Source organism: Narcine bancroftii, chromosome 8 (assembly GCF_036971445.1).
Source record: "Narcine bancroftii isolate sNarBan1 chromosome 8, sNarBan1.hap1, whole genome shotgun sequence".
NCBI lineage: Eukaryota > Metazoa > Chordata > Chondrichthyes > Torpediniformes > Narcinidae > Narcine > Narcine bancroftii.
The window spans coordinates 156,850,201-156,872,651 of record NC_091476.1 but is presented as its reverse complement, the minus strand read 5'-3'; the positions used below and the strand labels follow the sequence as shown (position 1 = coordinate 156,872,651).

Sequence of the window (22,451 nt, the reverse complement as noted above, 5' to 3'; positions counted from 1 at the left end):
TTTCCAGATTTTAGATGTCCAGATAAAGGATTGTGCACCTGTATAAGAATTGCCTGCAACCAGTGAACTCGGAGGAATGAGAAGTGAGATTGGGCTGTGAATTAAAGAACTTTTCTGAATTTACACACACATTACATGCACATGCACTTAGAATTAGAAGGGGGTTATGTTAGGTTAAGTTAATAGTAATAAGTTAGAGTTTGATCCTGTTTTCATGTTTAAGGATAATTAAAAGCAAGTTTTGTTTAAGTAATCATTTGTCTTTGGGTTTATAATTGGTTCCTTTAAAGGTCTGTGACTCTAAATATTTGGTTCTTTATGTTTGTTTAATTTACAATCTTTTCCTTTGGGTATTAGGACATAGGAAGGAAGGGAGAGGGGTGGGCGGAGGGGAAAAATGGACTCTGAATGTAATATATCATTGTTGAGGAAGATTATATGTTGTTTTAGATTTGTGTGAGTCTTGGATTATCAAAAATAAAATATTTTTAAAAAGTCTGGAGGAACAGAGGGACCTTGGAGTCCAACTCCATATATCACTCAAAATTGCCATGCAGGTTGATAGGATAGTTAAGGCCAATAGGATGCTGGGCTTCATTAACTTGGGGATGGAGTTCAAGAGTCAAGAGGCCCGTGTTGCAACTCTGCAAATCTCTGGTGAGACCACACTTAGAGTATTGTGTTCAGTTCTGGACACCTCATTATAGGAAGGATGTGGAACCTAAGGAGATGTTGCCTGGTATGAGGCAAGGTTAACAGAGCTAGGACTCTTCTCTTTGGTGTGATTAAGGACGAGAGGAGACTTAATAGAGGTCTACAAGATTCTGAGAGGTATAGTAGATAGCCAGCACCTTTTTCCCAAGGCAGAAATAGCAAACACCAGAGTGAAGGGAGAAAAATTTAGGGGAGACATAATTTTTTTTTTTGCAGAGAATTGTGGAAACCTGGAATGCCTTGCTAAGAGTGTGGTGGAGGCTGAAACATTAGGGGCATTTAAAAGACTCTTAGACAGGCACATGGATGAAAGAAAAATAGTGGGTTATGAGGTAGAAAGGACTAAAGGTCTTAGTATTTTTTTTTCAAATGAATGTAAATGTTGGCACAACATTGAGGGCCAAAGAGCCTGTACCGTGCTATAATGTTTAATATTACACTCTTTGTCTGTAAGTATATCATACTATTTTTCCTAAAACAGACAAAAATGTTTGGAATTTTCAATCCTTCTTCTCAATCCAGTGTTGAATCAAATAAGAATGTGTGAAAAACTGTTGTTAATAAATGGTCTCATATGTTTGTTTTTTATATACTGAGCAGGCTATTGATTAATTATGCTGATATTCTACTGATCTTAAAAGACAACACAATCATCTTATCTGTGGTTGGCTATAGGACAGCAGTGATGGTGCAAAGAATATAGAAAAAGTCACACAGGAACAACAAACATTAAGGAAAGGACCCACTACCTTGTATAGACTGATAAACATTTGATAGCCTTGCAGATAGACAATTATCATTAATATGAAAGGATCCAGAACTATCACACAGGAATGTCAAACATTAAGGAAAGCTTCTGCTTTGTGTGTGATCAATATATGATTAATCCTGCAGATAAAGAATTAGCATTAGATAATAAGACCAAAACCAAGGCTGCATAAACACAAAGGTGCCCACTATATCTTAAAAACAAAACTTCAAGACATCACTTTAAATATGCAAGGTCCAAAACTTAAATGTTTGACGAGATTTACTATTCACTTGATTATCTGTTTAATTTACATTTCTAAGAATAAACCAAAGGCAGGTGCTAATGAGAAACAATAACAATCCACCTTAAAACAACTTGTGTAAGAAACTTGCGAAAAATACACCACCAAAAAAGACCATATAAGGTGTGCCAAAATTCTGTATACTTTGAGTAAGGCTCAGTGCAGGGAATGAGTGACACTGTCTAATCTTCTTTGTACTCTTTGCTCCTGCAAGTGTAATATAATAAACTTAGTTGTATGCTCCGTGGTTCTGCTGTTTGTTCTGTTACAGTGCAGGCTGACTATTACAATAGTTGTTTATGTTAAATTTTCAATCATATGCAAGTCATTTTTTTGTGATCAAAATAATCCAACAAACTAAATTGAACTGACAAATTCATACCTCTTGGGGTAAAAATAATGACCTTTCTGGTAAACTAGATAGAATATTTGGAAATATACTTTAAAACTGAAAATATACAAGAAATTTCTGGCAGGAATAAAAGCATAAAATATGCTTTATTAGTCCTTTAGAAAATAGAGAGAGTCGATTGTTTATATTAGGAAACATTTTATTAATGTTGTATCAATACAATCAAGTATTTTACTTTTCAAAGAAGAGACTGGCTTTCAATTCAGATAAGAGTGCATTTTACCAGTTACTAATACAGTGCAGGTAAGTATTTACATAAGATGACTTGTCCTTCTACATCTGAAAACAATAACTGCAGAGAGTGAAATACTCTTGACAAAAGAGTGAAAATAACTCTTTCTTCATAATTAATAATTCATCAACATAATCATGGGATCACCAAGGTTTAAAATGTGATTTCTCAAAATGCAACTGATGTGAAAACAACTGCTCAGTAAAAAAAATACTAATAATCTAAAGTTGCAGACATAGTATTGAACATTTGAATGTACAATAATCTCTTCATGCTGGAATTATTGGATATAACAACTGATTCATAAAATGTTACGCAACTGTAAATCTTAGATGATAATTCTGTTGACTTTAGAGTAGAAGAATGAAGGTATCAGTTTGCAGTCTTTGATGCTAAATTAGTAAATTCATATGGAAATATTAGCAAATCCATACTTGTTATCTTTTCAAGCCATTGACTTAAGCCTTTGTTTTGAATAATTGTCACCTCATATAATTTTGTTTATACGTTTTGACATTACGAAAGTCCATCTTGAACTTCAACATAGCTGTGGTGCTTTTGTTTTGTTTTAAGTGGAGGAAATTTTATTACAAAATAGTTACAACCTAAGCTTATAATTGAAATTTGAGAGAAATTATCAATTTTTATTAACCTTTGCACTGAAATATCTGTTGTGATAACTAGGACAATTTTCAGCCTGTTCTTTCAAAACTTGACTCTGCTGTTTGGTTTTTTTTAACTCTTTATTTTAATCATTTATTTTCCGAAGGCCCAATGTAAGGTGGACAGGGCAGGAATAGCAAACACCGGGGGACATCTCTACAAAGTGAAGGGAGGAAAGTTTTTTTTACACAGAATTGTGGGTGCCTGGAATGCCTTGCTAGTGGTGGGTGGTGGTGGAGGCTGAAACATTAGGGGCATTTAAGAAACTCTTAGACAGGCTCGTGAATGAAATAAAAACAGGGTTATGAGGTATGTAAAAATATTAATATTTGGGGAGAATTTATAAGATTTAGAGTAGGTCACATACATACACACATTTTAAAACAGATCTTATTTGAAAGACTGAAAAATTCACATTGCAGGATCTCTGGAGAATGTAAGCCACCTTTCACAAGTCGGTGTTAATTGAACTTTGGTCATAAAATTCTTGACCATTGTCTTGCTGGATTCATGTTGTCTATCAGTACCCTTTCTGCAAAGGGCTCATAGAAAAGTCCCACCTGGATTTTGTTTATCTAACAACAGATAGGAGCAGAAGAAAGAATTACTGTTGTTTTGTGCAGGAAGGTGGGGGTTTTGCAAGACATGAGTCACATGCTCTCTTTGGAGTTTCAGTTGGAAGAGAGAGTTGAGTTAACAGCTCAGTCAGTCAGTGTGTGGGACACTGACAAGTAACTGAAAAGTGCAATCCAAGGAAAACTGTTTGAAACTGATGAAAGCAAGTTCCAGAGCAGTAGATGACTGGAAGTGCTATCTGATGTTTCTCTTGAAATAGAGGAAGGAATGGAACTCTGGTAGCTTGAAGAAAGAGGCTACCATCTAGAAGACCCTGATGGGGCAAGTTTCATCAGCGAGACCCTGAGGTGACAGGTGGTGGTACCTCAGTTGTGGAAATCCTGGAGCAATATCTCTCTCTGCAAACCCTACAAGAACCTTCCTGACCGGTAAACATTTACCCTTCAAGCACCAAGCCTGGTGAACTTTATACATGTTAAATTCTGTGCACAGTATGGTGATTGCCTGCAACCAGAGAACTTGGAAGAAGGAGAAGTGAGATTGAACTTTGAACCAAATAACTTTTCTTGAATTTACACATACATTGCATACACGTGCGCTTAGAATTAGAAGGGGGTTAATTTGGGTTAGTTAGGTATAGAGTTAAGTTAATGTTTGATGCTATTTTCATGTTTGTAGTTGATTAAAAATAGCTTGTTTTGAAAGCCACTTGTCTTGGTGAATGTCAATCGCTGCTGGGTTTTGGGGTCCTTTGGGCTCATAACAAGTAGGAAGGGTTTAGTACTTTTTTCTGGTGTGAATATAGAGGTTGGCAAAACATCGAAGGCTGTAATGTTCTATGTTTCTATGTAATTTCCTTTCTCACAAAGTAACGTGCAAGCAAATCCCAATATTGAGTAAAAGCAATTGTAGGATCCTAGAATCAGAATTCTTCCTGGTATCATTTCATTATTAGCCAATTTCTTATATATCAGTTTGATTCTGAAAGTTCAATTACTCCAATCAACTATTGGTTTCCTTTCATCTAATTTGTAAGCAGTGTAACAATTTTATTTCATGCAGATGTTTAGAAAGGACTGATGTTACAAATTGTTTTAATGCTTTTTATGATCCTCATTGACGCATAAACAATCAAGTCACTTGTTATAGATATTTCATGCAGAGCTTTCATCAGTCACAACTTTTTTTGCTAACCATTCTGTATTAACCCTATAACCATTTACGGAGCGGAAACAGGCCATGTTGGCCTTTCGAGTCCGCACCGGTTGCCTGACTAATTGATTATGTTAGTAGAATGCATAACATCTATTTATCTCATTGGAAGCTTTAAAAAATTTTCATTACCTTTTCAAATCTAATTGGGTGTTTAAAATCTATAGGCTCAAATTACTGCTTTCAGCATTGATTTGCTTTGTCAAAAAAAGCATTAGCTGGTCGGACAAAGAGACAGACAAAAAAGGGCGAGGTAGGGAACTTGCAACATAATCAATGCAAGTAATTCAGTTGTAATATTTAACTAAGTTTTACTTGCTGAGAATGTACCAAGCAGAATTTTGAGCAGCAGAAATAATTTGGCATCATCAGATCAGAAAATACAACCATGAAAAGAAAGTTTATAATGGTCAATCTGCACATATACCTCTTGCAAAATATAAAATGTACTATTGTATAGACACCACAGGTCAGAAACATAGAAGCTACAACATATCTGATAGAAGTGGCCAAATGTAACATATTCGTTATATGAGCATTGTCCACAAAAGGACTTGTTTAACTTAGTGAATCTCAACAATATAAACCTGCCAAGGATCCATTATCGTGACCCAGTGACCTCTTGCTCCAGGTGCTGTTATAGAGTATATCTATTACCTCTAGATTCTAATGGTCCTCATGAAGACTTTGTGTGATGAGCTTGAAAAAAAAGACTAAGCATTTCACAGTCCTTGCTAGCTTGAAAAAATAGTGGCGTTTGTGCACTCAGCTCTTTGGCTGCCAGCAAACTGAATTAAATGACCAAGTAACTCTACCTGTCCCAGAGATGTCTTCACTATGTTAAATCATAACAATTTGTGATCTAGAAGGAGGTCATTCATTGTGAATAAGTATTCTGAGATCACATCAGCTGGGATAATTTAGTAGTTCATTGGAGGGAATGACAGATAAAGGGTTTACTCCTGTTTTGCCTCCTCATTTAAAGATTTGTTGATGAAATGTTGGGGTGCAGCACATTTAGATTTGGGTGTTAACCAATGAGCAGCACTCTCAGTTCTGAGTCAAATTTGTGGATTCAAATCCCATTCTTGAGACATGAGCACAAGATATATACTGGCGATTAGTAATTTCATTTCTGCACAGTTCAATGTTCGTTACCCTTTAACTCCAACTAAATTATCTCAGGTCATTAAGATAATGTAAAAATACATAAAACCTAACCAATGCAAAAAAAAACATATACTTGCACTACATCATTTATCCTTCCTCCTAGTCAATATAACATTACTACTAGTTAAATTGAAATTTAAAATTCACGCAAGTTGCAGTGGCGATTATACCATTCTCCAATGTTTTAATTCTCATTCAGTACACAGTTGTCTGATTTCACAATGGAACATCACTTATCTTGTATTGCACTTAAAAAGATATGATTATAATAATTAGAATACAACTGTGTAATATGATAGTTTGTTTCTGTCAATGGTATAAATGTGGAGAAAATAGAAATGCATCCTTACATAAAATGGTACTCAAAGTAGCAGAGGGAATACAATTGTCACATACATTATATCAATCTTCATTGACAAGAAATTTTGCCTCTAACTGATGATAAAAAAAAATAGTTCCGCATTAAATCCCTTATAACATAAGCTGAGAACGTGCAGTCATTGGGAGAAATGTCTGATGCCTATGGTTGTTATACAATGTTGATTATCATCCAGAGGCTTTATAGGCTTTTTAATACTGGAAAATGGTAGCAACATATAACACTTGAAAGTTTTTTCCAGTGTCCTTCTTGATACAGTTTATTACTACACAATATATAAATCCACTTATTCAAGTTGATCAATGTTATGTCGGGCAAAGTAGGAATCCTGAGAAAGAGGAATGGACGTAATTAGTGGAATATAAACCATTAGCTTGGTCTGAAGGCATCTGGATCCACACCTGGTCATGTTCTTTCAGTTCCAGGACCACGCTTCCTGATGCTTGATCAAGGTATCCTTTCTTATATTCATCATACGTGTATGTTGCAGGCACATTATTCTTGTACAGTGCCACCCAGATACTGGTTCCCTTGACATGCACATGATAAGCAAAGTAGTAGACACCTGGAACTTGACATGTGAATAACCCAGTTGCTGGATTATAACCATGTTGTCCATTATACAAAATCCTGTCAAACTTAATGGGTGCCCCTGATGGTGGAAATGACTTTGTCAGGATTGCAGTGAAAGCCGGAGCTACCAGTGCAGAAATTTCTCCTCTTTCGTACTGGGGCTTTCCATTTCCTGGTATCGATGCCCCATCCACACCCCCATCTACATCCAGGCTGGCGATCCCTGTTGCTTCCCCATTAATGATGATCCCCGGTGGGCCAGGCGGGCCTGGAAGTCCAGGCGGCCCTTGAGCCCCCATCCTGCCTGGGATGCCAGGGTTTCCCATTGGACCCATGGGCCCTGAAATTCCTGGTAATCCTAATTTTTCCTGTCCTGGTGTGCCTGGTGGCCCTGGTTCTCCTCTGGGACCAGGTAAACCTATTGGCCCTCTGGGCCCAGTGGGCCCCTGAATACCTGGAATTCCCGAAGAGCCCCTAGGCCCTGGTTGCCCTCCTTGTCCTGGTTCTCCTTTAGGTCCTACTGGGCCAGCTAATCCTGTTATCCCAGGAGTCCCTATGTGTCCAGAGTCTCCTTTTGGACCCATTTTACCTGGTGGACCTGGAGGTCCACGTAACCCTCTCTCCCCAGGTTCACCTGGTGTTCCAGGTAACCCGCTGTATCCCTGATCCCCTTGGATTCCTTTTGCTCCTGGTGGGCCAATAAGCCCAATTTTACCTTCAGGTCCTGGAGGACCATGCTTTCCCATGATTCCCTTGGACCCGATCGGCCCTGGATAACCTCGCTCACCTATAGGACCTGGTTCTCCACGTAAACCACTTACACCTGGTTCACCCTTGGGGCCCGGAGCACCTGGTGCCCCTGGAGGCCCTCGCTGACCCCTCATCCCATTCATTCCTGGTTTGGCATATCCTGGAACTCCAGGCAAACCGCGAGCTCCAGGGGGTCCACGTTCACCTTTGATACCTGGAGCTCCCGGCATACCTGATAACCCATCCTGACCTGGTTTTCCTATGCCGTCCAATCCTGGCTTTCCTGCAGGACCTTGTATTCCAGGTATTCCAGGAGGTCCAATTTCTCCTCTCGTCCCCGGCTCACCTTTCTTACCTGAGACACCAGGCAAACCATTCATTCCTGGTTTTCCCAGACCAGGTGGACCTGGGGGTCCAGATTTACCTGGAATTCCTTCCTTGCCTCTTGAACCTGGCAAACCTGGTTTTCCATATCCAACCTCGCCTTTAGGACCACGCTCCCCAGGAGGTCCACGTTCTCCTTTCCCACCAGGCTCCGCTCTCGGCCCTGGAGCACCTGTAATTCCTGGGGGTCCCTGTTTCCCGGGTACAGAAAATCCCACAGGCCCGGGTAACCCAGGAATCCCAGCCGGGCCTCGGGGTCCTGCATCTCCTCTGGGTCCTACGTCGCCTTTAGGTCCAGGAAGTCCTTTGTGACCTGGCTTACCAGGTATTCCTGGCGCACCTGGTTTTCCAAAGCTCAAATATCCTCGTGGCCCTGGAGGGCCAATTGGGCCTGGAAGACCTGGTTTACCGTATCCTGCTTTGCCTGGCATTCCCGGTGGGCCAGGAGGTCCTCTTGGTCCAGGTTTTCCTGGAGCACCTTTATCACCCTTGAGATCTGAAGGAAGAATCACTGGAATTTCTATTGAAATAAAAAAAAATGCAAGACCTGGTTAAATTATGTAATTATTGTGGCAGAGAAGACTATTATGTCATTTAACCTTATCAATCTCAATATAACCCCTTACCGATGTTCCGTCTAATTTTTAGTAATCAGTGTGCATAAAAATTTTATGTTGTACAAATTTTTTTCATGTGACAAAAGTATGTGCACACTGAATACTTGTGCAAATGTAAACTTGAAATTGTTTCAACAAGATGTGGGGCCCATTCACGGATTACTATCATAATTCGAAGATACGTTTCATATATACTTACTATACAAGGGTTAACCTTGTTTAGTGGGAGGGGTAGGATTAGTGGTGGGGGGGTGTTCTTGTTTCAGTTTTCATTTTTTTAATTCCAGAGAAAAGCAGCCATAGTAAACAATTAATAATGATCACATGATAGAATAGGATGAAGATTTGTAGTCCCGATATGGAATTTTTAATTCTATCTTATTATTTTCTATTTAACATCAGAATCCAAGGTTTTGACCTTGATATGTTGTCTGATAATTATGGTTTTTATTCTTTATTACAATTTATGTATATACTATAAATTGAATTAAATTATGTATAAAGGGTTTTTCATTAAAATACTTTAAAAAGAAAAAAGGAAATTATTTCAAGATAATTTTGGCATAGTCTATCTCTCATGGCTCATTAAACTGTATTATGTTTTAATATAATACTAGTATGATTGCTTTCTACGAAGTAACGTATTTAGTTAAGATTTTATTCTATACTTTGAACTGGGTAACTAATCTTTTGTGTGCACATTAGTTACCTTTGTGCGCTGGTTGTAAAACAAGTGTGCGCGTGCGCGCGCGCGCGCACACACACACACACATACACACACACACCACACACACACACACAACACACACACACACACACACACACACACACACACACACACACACACACACACACACACACACACAGAGCTTAGAGGGAACCGTGCCCCTTACATTCCCCTTGTGATACTACAGACCTATCACCAATGTATATAGTTACAGTATCTAGAGTATATATGTAATGACTGTGCTTACAGCGATTGGCTGAGAGCTTAGCCACGCCTACTGTCTGGGCCTTAAAGGGTTGTGTCCCTAGCCAGGTCGAATCATTCCGGACTGGTCGGCCACCTGTGAAGAGCTCCTGTCTTTTGCTAATAAAAGCTTTGGTTTGGATCAACAAGTCTTTGGTTCTTTCGACGAGCTCTACACCCCCCAATACTTATCCCCTTGACACAGGTTAATCTTATGCCTTTTATTGATTCTGCTTCCACCATTTTTAAAGGTAACACATTTCAGTTTTTTTTAACTACTTGAATAAAAGGCCTTTTCTCAGATTCCTCTTGGAACTTTGCCCTAAATGTTTAAAGTGCTCCTTGGTTATTGAACCATCTGGTAAAGGGATAAGTTTCCCCTCGATTTAACTTGCCCGAATCAGTCATAATGTTGTACAATTCTATCAAATCTTCTAACCTCCTTATTCTTCAAGAAGAACAACCCCAATTTCTCTGTTCTAATCTTATAGCTGGACAGGTTAAACACAATTTTGCTCCATTTGTAATCTATGTCCAGTGAGTTCCAGGATCCCACATGCTTTAATTACCACTCCCTCAGTATGCTCTCCCATCTCTAAACATTAAAGAAACATTTAATGGCCTGTTACCGTGCTGTATATATCAAAATACATAAAAATAAAAGAATTAAATATGACTTTTGTTTGCACTATTGCCATAAAATATGCTGATAGCATTATTTTCGAAAGTTCTTGTTAAATAAAAAATATAATTTCATTGATCCCCTTCAGAAATACAGGAATTTTTTGAGCAATTTCTAAGAGTTTTGCTATTAGCACATGGCAGTTATAAATATCTGAAACAAATGTGAAAACAATATGGTCCTTGCATTAATTCCATTGTTGCGGCAAAATGTTTCTTGTTTAAGTTTAGCGATTTTAACCAATTATCACCTTTAATTGGGACTATAGGATGTGGTATCTCACAGCTGCTGTACAAAGGTGAAAATAAAAATGTTTAAGTTAGGGCGCCTGCAAGCTCACACCAAGACACAAGAGCAACTTGTCCGTGAACTACTCTTTGCAGACGATGCCGCTTTAGTTGCCCATTCAGAGCCAGCTCTTCAGCGCTTGACGTCCTGCTTTGCGGAAACTGCCAAAATGTTTGGCCTGGAAGTCAGCCTGAAGAAAACTGAGGTCCTCCATCAGCCAGCTCCCCACCATGACTACCAGCACCCTACATCTCCATCGGGCACACAAAACTCAAAACGGTCAACCAGTTTACCTATCTCGGCTGCACCATATCATCAGATGCAAGGATCGACAATGAGATAGACAACAGACTCGCCAAGGCAAATAGCGCCTTTGGAGGACTACACAAAAGAGTCTGGAAAAACAACCAACTGAAAAACCTCACAAAGATAAGCGTATACAGAGCCGTTGTCATACCCACACTCCTGTTCGGCTCCGAATCATGGGTCCTCTACCGGCATCACCTACGGCTCCTAGAACGCTTCCACCAGCGTTGTCTCCGCTCCATCCTCAACATCCATTGGAGCGCTTTCATCCCTAACGTCGAAGTACTCGAGATGGCAGAGGTCGACAGCATCGAGTCCACGCTGCTGAAGATCCAGCTGTGCTGGATGGGTCACGTCTCCAGAATGGAGGACCATCGCCTTCCCAAGATCGTGTTATATGGCGAGCTCTCCACTGGCCACCGTGACAGAGGTGCACCAAAGAAAAGGTACAAGGACTGCCTAAAGAAATCTCTTGGTGCCTGCCACATTGACCACCGCCAGTAGGCTGATAACGCCTCAAACCTTGCATCTTGGCGCCTCACAGTTTGGCAGGCAGCAACCTCCTTTGAAGAAGACCGCAGAGCCCACCTCACTGACAAAAGGCAAAGGAGGAAAAACCCAACGCCCAACCCCAACCAACCAATTTTCCCCTGCAACCGCGTCTGCCTGTCCCGCATCGGACTTGTCAGCCACAAACGAGCCTGCAGCTGACGTGGACTTTTTACCCCCTCCATAAATCTTCGTCCGCGAAATACATAAGGTAACACAACGAGTCAGCAAGCATTTAGTGCAGAGCCCATGAAAATGTGGGCCCTGTAGCATATGCTACTTTTGATACTACGTTAATCTGGCACTGGCGGGGACTGCGGGAATGCTGGAGGTGAATTCACGGACACGCGGGGACTCTCTTCTGCTTCTCTAACTGTAAGAGGTACTTCAGATACTTTCTGCTGATGGCGTATCTGTCCACCTTACGGCAGATGAAGGCAAAATCCATGTAATATTGTCTTTATTCCAGACAATAAAAGAATCTTGAAATTAACCAAAACCAAGGGATTCTTGGATTGGAAGTGTGGAAGTAAGGGCCTGCTTTATTAAGTCAAGGAGTGCACTGCTGCTTTGCAAAAGAATGCAGAGGGTTGTAAATATTCAGAGAAGTGAGGAGCCCCATGGCTGTGTTGCCAGGCAACCCCAGCTGAGCCTGGAGTTTGCCCAGACCAGATAATGTGCAAAAACAATTCCCGAGGAAAGGAGAACCTGATTACATGATTGTTTAACATAATAATGTGCTGCAGAGGAGTAGTGTGTAGCTTAATGCTGATAGGATAATGCTTGTCACATGGGAGAAGACTGCTTTTTTGATTGATTAAGTCAGATTGCAGTGGGATATACATACCCATGCATTTGTATGCTCGGAGAGCTCCTGGATTCTCTATGGAGGTGACAGACCTCCCACAGGCCTGTGTATTAAATAAAGGCAATTGGCTAACCAAAAGTCGGAGTCCTTCATTCCTCAAGGAGAGTAAACGGCTAATTGGAACATCACTCCAGAACCTGAATGAAGGATTGACACTGATCCTCCACAGAACACCAATCGTCAGAATTGCCAATGCCCTCTGTAGTTCAGAAACCCAAGGGTCCACATTGCTGAGAGCCAAAGATAGAGATAAACTTATCAATGACAGAGAGGCAGTCAGCCGCCATTAGAAGGAACTCTTCATAGAACTTACCAACCATAAATCTTTACCTTCGTCAAAGGAAATGTAGTTCAGGGAGCTAATGGAACAAGTTGTAGAATGCAGTCTAATGTAAGTGAATGGTGGAACAGGTTCAAGGGGCAGAATGACATACTTCTGTTGCTATGTTCCTGTGCAACAGAACAGCTTGGCTGATGGCTATTTCTGAGATGTTAACAGTATTGTACTTATTTCACTGTGTTGATACATTCGTCCAGATCTCAATGGAATGTGTCATAAAGAAGATCACCAATGCAGAAACAGGCACTTTGATCCACCATATGTACCAAACATCAACCATCCATGAGATTCATCCAGAGTATTCCACTATTATACATTCCAAGGGCATTTTACCAACTTGCACGTCTTTGGGATGTGGGAGGAAACTGGAGTGTGCTTGAAAATTGGTATAGCATCTTTCATGTGGATTCTTCAATGGAACTGAGGAGGAATCTCTGCAAGTTCCAGTTGCTAAGCCAATCAGAGCTTTGGGACTTCCACATTATATATACACGAGGGGAGTCTCAACGACTTTGAATATTACATTGGATATTGTTGACAGTTTTGTTGGAATTTCTCTGCAAAATTCAGGCTATTCCTGATTGGGAATCTTGCATGTGGAAGTTGCTGCCAAATTTACTTCATTACAATGTATCTCAAAGATCCTCACTTACTGAAACACATTGATACTGAAGAAAAGATAGAGCTTGATCCCATACACCATCTTTGCTCACTTTTCCATCTGCCGCTCTTACTATTGGAAGCACCGTGAACCTGTTGGTCCTGGCTCCGGTAATTCTCTGAGAATGGGAACATGGCTATTAGAACCATAGAACACTACAGCACAGATACCGGTTCTTCACCCCTTCTTTGCCAAATTATTAATTCTGTTTTGTTCCATCAATCTGCACCTGAACAATAGTTCTCCAGATCTCTCACATCTAAAATGTCAAAACCAAACCCACGTCCACCACCTCTGCTGGCATTTCATTCCAGACTGTCACCACCCCGAGTGAAGAAGTTCCCCCTAATGTTCCCCTTAAATATTTCACCTTTCACCCTTAATCCTTATCTTCTCGTTCTTGTCTCAACTAAGTGGAAAAATCTCAGTGGAAAAAAAGTCTCCTTGCATTTACCCCACAGTAACAGGCCTAAGTGACTACCATCCAGTGGTTTTGTCATGGTGTTTTCAGGGGCTCTCAGCCAGCCTTGACTCACTTCAATTTACCTATTGGCCAAAAATATGCATAGCAGACACCATCTCCCTCTCTCTCTACTCAGCCCTAGAACACCATGATGCCAAGAACACCCATATTAGACTGCAGTTCATAGACTACAGCTCTGTCTTCAATACCACAGTCCCTAAACACATTCCCAAATTTCAGCATTTAGTCTCCTCCACAATCATGTTAGAAACAGAAGTACCTTCACAGAAATTGCTCGAGACAAAAATTGAGAACAAAGAATATTTATTATACAACAATGCAAAGTTGGTGCTTCCCCTTACCCTGGGAATACACACATACACTGGGGCTCACCCAACTTTTATACAGTTTATTTCAGTATAGGAATACCCTCCCCCTTACATTCTTCTGCCTCCTGGATAGGTTTGGCATTAGGCAATCCTGCCTGCCTACGTGCTGTTTCTGTGAACTTGGAGGACCAGATGTCGATGTCTCATCATGTCATTATAGGCCTTTTCTAATTTACACCTTCCCAACTCTCAGGGCTACAACCTCTTCATATGTAGAACTTGCTAATACTGTCTAGGGCTTACTAATTACATATGCAAAACCTGCTAATTCTATCTAGGGCTAGAAGACCCTTATCTTATTCAGACTAACTCTACTTCCTACATTCTAATATCCATTTCTTATCCTGTTCATACTGGCTTTATTCATTTACCCATATATCTATATTAGTTTCCTCATCTTCATATTTTTATATCAGTTTTACTCATCTCTCACAATCACACTCAACGCTCCTCAAGAATGTGTACTCAGTACCCTACTATGCTGCGACTACGCCCATGACTGTTCAGCTAAATGACTCCATCTTCAGATTTGCCAGCTACATCACAGTAGTGGGCCAGGTATATAGCGATGAGACAGGATGCAGAAAAGAGATTGAAAGACTAGTGGTTTGGTGCCATGACAACCACCTCTCTCTCAATAAAGTGGATGAGATGATCATTGACTTCACGTTAATGATGCTAAGGTCAAAAGAGTAGGGAGCTTAAAATAAATATCTCCAATGATCTGGTTTGGGACAAGTACATCAATGCAACAGTCAAGAAAGCTCACAACCTCCTTTTTTAGCAGACTAAGTTCAGCTTGTCCCCTCTGACCCTCAACATCATCTACAGGTGTACCGTCAAAAGCCTACATGCTGGATGCATCACAGTGTTGTCTGGGAGCTGCTCTGCTTAAGATCGGAAGAAGCTACAGAAGGTAGTGAATACAGCTTAGGACATAACACAAACTTAACTCCCCTCCATGGACTCCATCTATATCTCCCACTGCATGGGAAAAGCAATCAACAAGTTATCCTATCACACCCTCTCCCCCAGCCTCCCACCAGTTAGTTCACAGCTAGTTCACCAGTGGGTTCTGAATCCATGGACGGCATTCAGTATCCACCCATGCTCTGGCAGAGCTCAGATGAGCAAAGTTATTTATCTACTACCCCTACATTGAAGAAATAAGGGGAAAGTTCAGTCAATTCACAGAAATGCAGATTTTATTGCACTTAGATATGTTACAAACAAGAGAGAAAAAATACCGGCATTAACAAAGTGCCTTTCACAATCTCAACATTTCAAAGAATTTTATGATCAATGAAGTGGAGTAGTTAACTAAAGGTACCACTACCAGAACTTTATTGCAAATGTCACAGTTTTAAGATATAATTGTTACAAATTGGAAGAAAAGGTTAATAATCCTGCAGAAAAAAACTTTTTTTATATTTTGTGACTGATTTTATTCTTCAAACACTTAATTTTAGTTTCAGCCTTATTGAATTAGTAATTTTGAAATTTGAAACTTAACTCTGTAAGTGCTCCAGAGACATCTGGTTTGCTTGTTCAGGTGCAGTTGTATTCTGTGAATGTCTGCCAAAAGCAATCAGTCTTCCTGATTTGATACTTAGTTTTGTTCTGTCAAATTTTTTAATGTGGTTTTGAATGACTGTGTTGAATTGGCTCATTACCTAACCAGGTATAAATTAATCTCAAAGCCTTTAGATACAGTAAGATGTAAAGAAGACTTTATGAATGCAGTTTCAGCAAATTCTGGCAGGTTCTTTTTAATTCAGTTCCATGTGGATAAATGCTTATTGTTGGCCAAAATGTGATGGGCTTTAAACAATGAACTGTGATTGAGCAAAATTCCATACTGCAGCCCAGTTATCATGCCTTTGACATTCAGATAGATGGGGTTAACAAAATTTAGTAGTTTTTTAAAATTCATTGAACAAGGTTCAATTTTATTTAATTTTAACGGCCAGGATTAGCTTCTAGTAGTTTGTCAATTATCTGTGATATCCTCAATTGGTTTTTAATTTAACAAATTAATCTTAGGTAAATTTCCAGGTCTGTGTAAGCCTCATTTCATATCTTCAACAATCAAGATTCCTTTATTGATATCTACTAATACACAAAATGTAATCATACACAAATTTATCTGGCTCCGTGCACAGCTGCCCACATTGCCTGCCATAAAGGCACTCAAAGCGGCACCACTAGTGCCTGGTGCACACTCCTGCAGCCCACAGATAAACAAAACAATAAGGTTGGAAACAGTTGTTGATTTGTCACTGGAGTCTCCTTTATGGAAATCTGAAAACGAAGATTGGTTCCATCATCTTAAAGCTACACAAAGAATTTGTTTTTTGCTTGTTTTTGTTTCTTGCTGGCCAGTGGCTTTTTCCCACATGCTCACATGGTCCTTTCGTTACTTTGCCCATGTTATTGGGCAGTGTAACTTTCCTATTGGGAGTTTCACTTTACTATGCCTTCCCTATGTTCTTGCCAAGCACATTATAACACACAGTGTCAGACTGCATTCGCCTGACCAATATATTCCCACCAGCATTTACATGCAGAGCAGAACCTATTTGGTGAGGATTCTACAAGCAACAGTATTGGCAGTCTAAATACTCAAGATATCTTGTCCTGCTCTCAGAAAGGCATTCATAGAGCTTGATCCCATACACCATCCTTGCTCACTTTTCCACCTGTCACTCATACTATTGGAAGCACCATGAGCCTGTTGGTCCTGGCTCCCATAATTCTTTGAGGATGAGACCACAGCTTTTAGAACCATAGAACACTACAGCACAGATACTTCTTGTTGGCTAACGATCAGGTGAATTCAGCCCCATAGCATTTATTCTGTACTGCCATAAATTCAGCAGGTAAGCATTAATAATATACACAATTGAAAGTCTGACAGGACTATCTGAGAATATGAGCTTTTATCTGTCTAAATTGTGCATTTTATGTAGCTGTTGAAATGTTACCCATGAGAGTAAGTACAATTCTACCAGATTGAATCGCCCCACATTCTAAGACAATGTAAAATTGTTTTCCAGTCCTCAACTGCAATAAACTTTTAATAAAATATATGTAAAATTATTGATTGCATGTTATGAAAGTACAATACAGTTAAAAGTTTCCCAAGTGATCAGAACACGAATCAAGAGATTTATGGAGCCAATACAGTTCTAAGCATACTCAAAGCCAGTTGGTTAATCTAGTAAATACAATCAATACCATTTAGGTCTGACATTGGAATGCATGTCATATGGCTGCTACATACCATTTGTGCAGTAGACATGTACATTTGGCCATTCTATATCTGCTACTCCTTTGAAAAATGACTACTACTCGAGCCACATCAAATCAACTTCAACTGCCTTTATGCACCAGGTTCTGCTCTATTACGGTCTTGATGGGCCAAATGGAAGCTCCCGTACTGAAAGTTCAGTATTTAGATGATTCTAGGAAATCAGCAGGCAGTGAAAATTTGAGTGAGTTAAAACAAAACCAAGGAGTACAAGATAGGTGTGCAAGGAAAGGAAAGGTTAAAACATGTTTTAAGCTGGGTGATTCCACTCCCAATTCATGCAATATCCATTAGCACAAACACTTTGTTAATTTATATTCTTTCCCTTTAAATGTGACTACATTAAAAGATAAGCATAGCCAATGAATAGGCCAATTATCGCTAATGGGATAAAACACAAGAGTGTGCTGACTTCATGATGGAAGTAAAAACACAATGCTGGAGAAATTCAGCAGGTCAAACAGTGTATGTTATGTAGCAACGTTAAAGATACATAACGTTTTGGGCTTGAGCCTTCATCAAGGTATGAAAAAATGTCAGTAGGTCCCCAAATCAAATGGTAGGGGGTGGGGCAGAGATAGAGGAGTGGGGGGAAGGAGAGAGGAGTGAGGGGGGGGGGGGGAGGAGCACAGACCCAAAGGCAGGAGGTAATAGGAGGATAAAGGAAGGAGGGTGTAGAGCTCGTTGAAAGAACCAAAGACTTGTTGATCCAAACCAAGGCTTTTATTAGCAAAAGACAGGAGCTCTTCACAGGTGGCCGACCAGTCCGGAATGATCCGACCTGGCTAGGGAAACAACCCTTTAAGGCCCAAACAGTAGGCGTGGCTAAGCTCTCAGCCAATCGCTGTAAGCACAGTCATTACACTCTAGATACTGTAACTATATAAATTGGTGATAGGTCTGTACTATCACAGAGGGCACACCATCAAGTGGGGATGGAGGGGGGGTGAGGAGGGAGAAGGAATGGCTTTGGGAATGGAGAAGGAAGGGAGTGAAGGAAAGGGAAAGGAGAGAGAATGGAGAGTAGGCTAGCAGAAACCAGAGAAGTCGACGTTAACAGCATCTGGTTGGAGAGTGCCCAGACAGAAAATTAAGTGTTGCTCCTCCCAATTTACGGGTGGTCTTGGTGGGGCACGGAATTGAAGTGGTTGGCCACTAAGAGATCCCTGTTACTGATACTTACAGAGCTAAGATGCTCAGCAAAGCAATCTCCCAGTCTGCATCTAGTGTCTCTGATATAGAGAAGGCCACATTTCCTGGGTGAAACGTAGCTGTGTATATTAAGTGGATTGTGGATGCTCGCATGACCTCCTCGTCTGAAACTCATTCGGAAGTCGCAACACCTGCCAATCAAGGTCGGACTCCAGCCACCCATAAGAGCACACCTTACTATCGGCTCATTTAAATGATTCAGTGTCATTACTGCAGGGGCCCAACTCAGTATAAAACATCTATGTGAGAGGTGTGGATTAGTTATTACAGGAACTTACAGAAAGATTTGTGTTGGGTTAGTCAAGTTTAATATGAGAGCATATCATTATGTTTGCAGAAAAATAGTATAATTAATTGGTAATATGGTGCTAACCAGTGGCTAGTACTGATAATAGTTGTATTTTATGTGGCATTTAAATATCCTGTAAACAAAATGTTGACCGTTTTGAGTTCAGTGTGCCCGATGGAGATGTGGGGGGGCTGGTGGTCATGGTGGGGAGCTGGCTGATGGAGGACTACACAAAAGAGTCTGGAAAAAACAACCACCTGAAGAAACACACAAAGATCAGCTTGTACAGAGCTGTTGTCATACCCACGCTCCTGTTCGGCTCCGAATCATGGGTCCTCTACCAGTATCACCTACGGCTCCTAGAACGCTTCCATCAGCGCTGTCTCCGCTCCATCCTCAACATTCATTGGAATGACTTCATCACCAACATCGAAGTACTTGAGCTGGCAGAGTCCGCAAGCATCGAATCCATGTTGCTGAAGACCCAACTGCGCTGGGTGGGTCACGTCTCCAGAATGGAGGATCATCACCTTCCCAAGATGGTGTTCTATGGCGAGCTCTCCACTGGCCACCGAGACATAGGTGCACCAAAGAAGAGGTACAAGGACTGCTTAAAGAAATCTCTTGGTGCCTGCCACATTGACCACCGCCAGTGGGCTGATATCACCTCCAACCGTGCATCTTGGCGCCTCACAGTTCGGCGGGCAGCAACCTCCTTTGAAGTCCGCAGAGCCCACCTCACTGACAAAAGACAAAGGAGGAAAAACCCAACACCCAACCCCAACCCACCAATTTTCCCTTGCAACCGCTGCAACCGTGCCTGCCTGTCCCGCATCGGACTTGTCAGTCACCAACGAGCCTGCAGCAGATGTGGACATACCCCTCCATAAATCTTCGTCCGTGAAGCCAAGCCAAAGAAAAAGAAGAAACAAAATGTCTTGAACAAATTTGCTGAATCTTCTTTTGTAACCACCAGATGGCAGTTTACTCCACATACAGTAATTCAACATGAGAATTGCATTCTGAATGTGGTTTTGTGCATGTTAGTATATTTTTCTGATACTGGTTACAATTTAAAAAAAAATTTAATACACAAATATGGCAACTACCCAATTTCATACTACACTGCTTGGAACTATTCAACCAAAACAGTTCCTGGTAAACCTAATGAGAATATGACAAATATGAAAAATAAATGTTATAATTCATAAAATTATGTATGCGATCTAGTTTTTAAAAAAACAGACCAGCAACAACCTAGAGTTCCCATTGTGCAGGAAAGAATTAAAAATAACTTTTATTGCTCTGTTTTATTTCTGCTATAAAATGTTTAAGGATTTATGTATAACAAACTCAGCATTACAAAGAAATAGGAAATTGGGTCAAAAGTGTAGTTGATTAAAAATTGGCAAACATTAGAGGTTGCTATGTACATTCATTATTTATAGGTCATACTTAGCCGTCTGAGACATGTTTCAGGGTTTGGCTTTGTACATAGGAAGAAACATAAATGAGAAGTTTTGCCAACATGTCTGACCTTCCTAAAAAAAAATTGGAAAGCTCTCTCAGAGAAGAAATTGCTCTGATATTTGAAACTTGCTCACATTTTCATTTAAAAGATTAGAATGAAATCTTGTTGAAATTCTTTGGAAGTCAATTGTGTTTTGAATACAGAAGGCATCGGCTAACTCACATGTATGTAACTTAAACTCATAAACAATGAACATGTTTATGGACCTTCAGGAGCCTTTTTAAAGTTTTCATTTAATCAGGTTTGATCTTGCAAGCTAACTAAAGTTAAAGTTTAAAATTATATAGTCAATTGTGGAATCTGGTAGTTCAGTCAAATCATGAGACTCCTTGTCCTGAGCCTCCAATTCAGTATCTTTGTCAATTGTGGGGTTAAATTTTTTTTAAACTACAAGAAAAATATGTGTGAAGCTTTTGAAATATTATCAACAGAGAAATCAATAGAAGATTTGTAGCAGTGTAATTTCAGAATGCTTCAAATTTAAGTTCTATATTATTGTCTGTGCATCAAAAATGAAAAACACAAGCAGGAATAAACACAGATGAATTAAATGACTTGCTAATCAACTTATTCCACTTTGGATTTTACTTGAATGGTAGGCAAACATTCCAAATATAAATTGGCACTATAAATACGGAAGGATTATTGGAATAGAAATGATACCCCTGAAGATGAAAACCTCGAGGGCGGGGGCGGGCAACCTTCTACCATGCATGGGCCAAATGGTGTGTCAATGGTTGAATAGTGGGCCGCACTGATCCTACCATAAATGAAATAAATAAATAAATAGAATTAATACGATGAAACATTTCAGGTCAGGGAAGGCATCTTCAAATCTGGAAATGCACCACAAACTAGGAGTTAGTCATTAAAATGACACAAAAAAACCCATAAAAGTCAAAAGGGAGAAAAATTAATTACAATGAAAACAAAATAACTAACCCCAAAACAGAGAGCCGTAAGAGGGGGAGCTCAAACAAAGAGAGGGGGCTCTCACGCAGAGAGAGGAGTGTGTCACAGAGAGAGGATGAGTTGCACAGAGAGAAAGTGACAGAGAGAGTGAGGGATTTACCCACAGATAGGGGAAGCCACACACCAAGAGAGGGATTCACACACAGAGAAAGAGTCCAACCCAGGGAGAGAAAGTGCAACATTCTGAGAAGGAATCCTACACACAGAGGCAAATGACGGCAGAGAGACAAGGAGATGGTGTCATATACACACACAGAAAAAGTCTCGCATTTAGAAATGGAGAGAGAGAGAGAAGTACCACCCAGAGATAAGTTGAAAGAGCGTTAAAGAAAGCGATGGTTTTTCTGAGAGGGAGAAAGAGGAGTGTGTTCTCACAGACATTGGTCTCACAGAAGAGATTGGTCTCACACAAAGGAGAAAGCTCTCACGGACAGCAGGATAATGTCACCGTGAGAGGGGGAAAACTGCACTGTGAAAGAGGGAGAACGACCTAGTGAGAAGGGGAGAATGTCACACGGAGGGGGTCTCATTCAGAGGGCAGGGGGGTCTCGTGCAGAGTGCGGGGATGACTCCAGTGGGAGGCCTGCGTACAGAGAGTGGGAGTCTGCAATGCACAGGGCAGAGGAGCTCTGCACAGAGGGGGGAGTGGGCTGGGATCCACACACAGAGAGCGGGGCCGTGAGCCGCACAGAGAGAGTGGGAGCCTCCAACACATAGAACAGGGGAATTCCGCATCAAGTAGTAGGGAGCATCACGTTAATGCAGCCAGCTGCGCATGGAGCCAGATAAATTTGGATCGCAGGCCGGATTGGGCCCACGGGCCATAGGTTGCTCATCTTGTTCTAGTTTATGTTGTAAAAAGGCTTTCATACTTTATGTATGCTGCT

At 40.5% G+C, this 22,451-nt stretch overlaps 1 protein-coding gene across 2 annotated transcripts in view; it reads right to left on the bottom strand.

The window, feature by feature from the left end:
• Positions 1–2,332: 2,332 nt before the first annotated feature.
• The window catches only part of col8a2 (collagen, type VIII, alpha 2), a 185,685-nt gene continuing 165,566 nt past the window's right edge, over positions 2,333–22,451 (bottom strand). For both annotated transcript variants that reach the window (XM_069895574.1, XM_069895575.1), the window contains one exon: positions 2,333–8,637. In XM_069895574.1, coding sequence (XP_069751675.1) covers positions 6,716–8,637 — 1,922 coding nt within the window. In that variant the 3' untranslated portion in view covers positions 2,333–6,715. The remainder of the gene's footprint in view (positions 8,638–22,451) is intronic.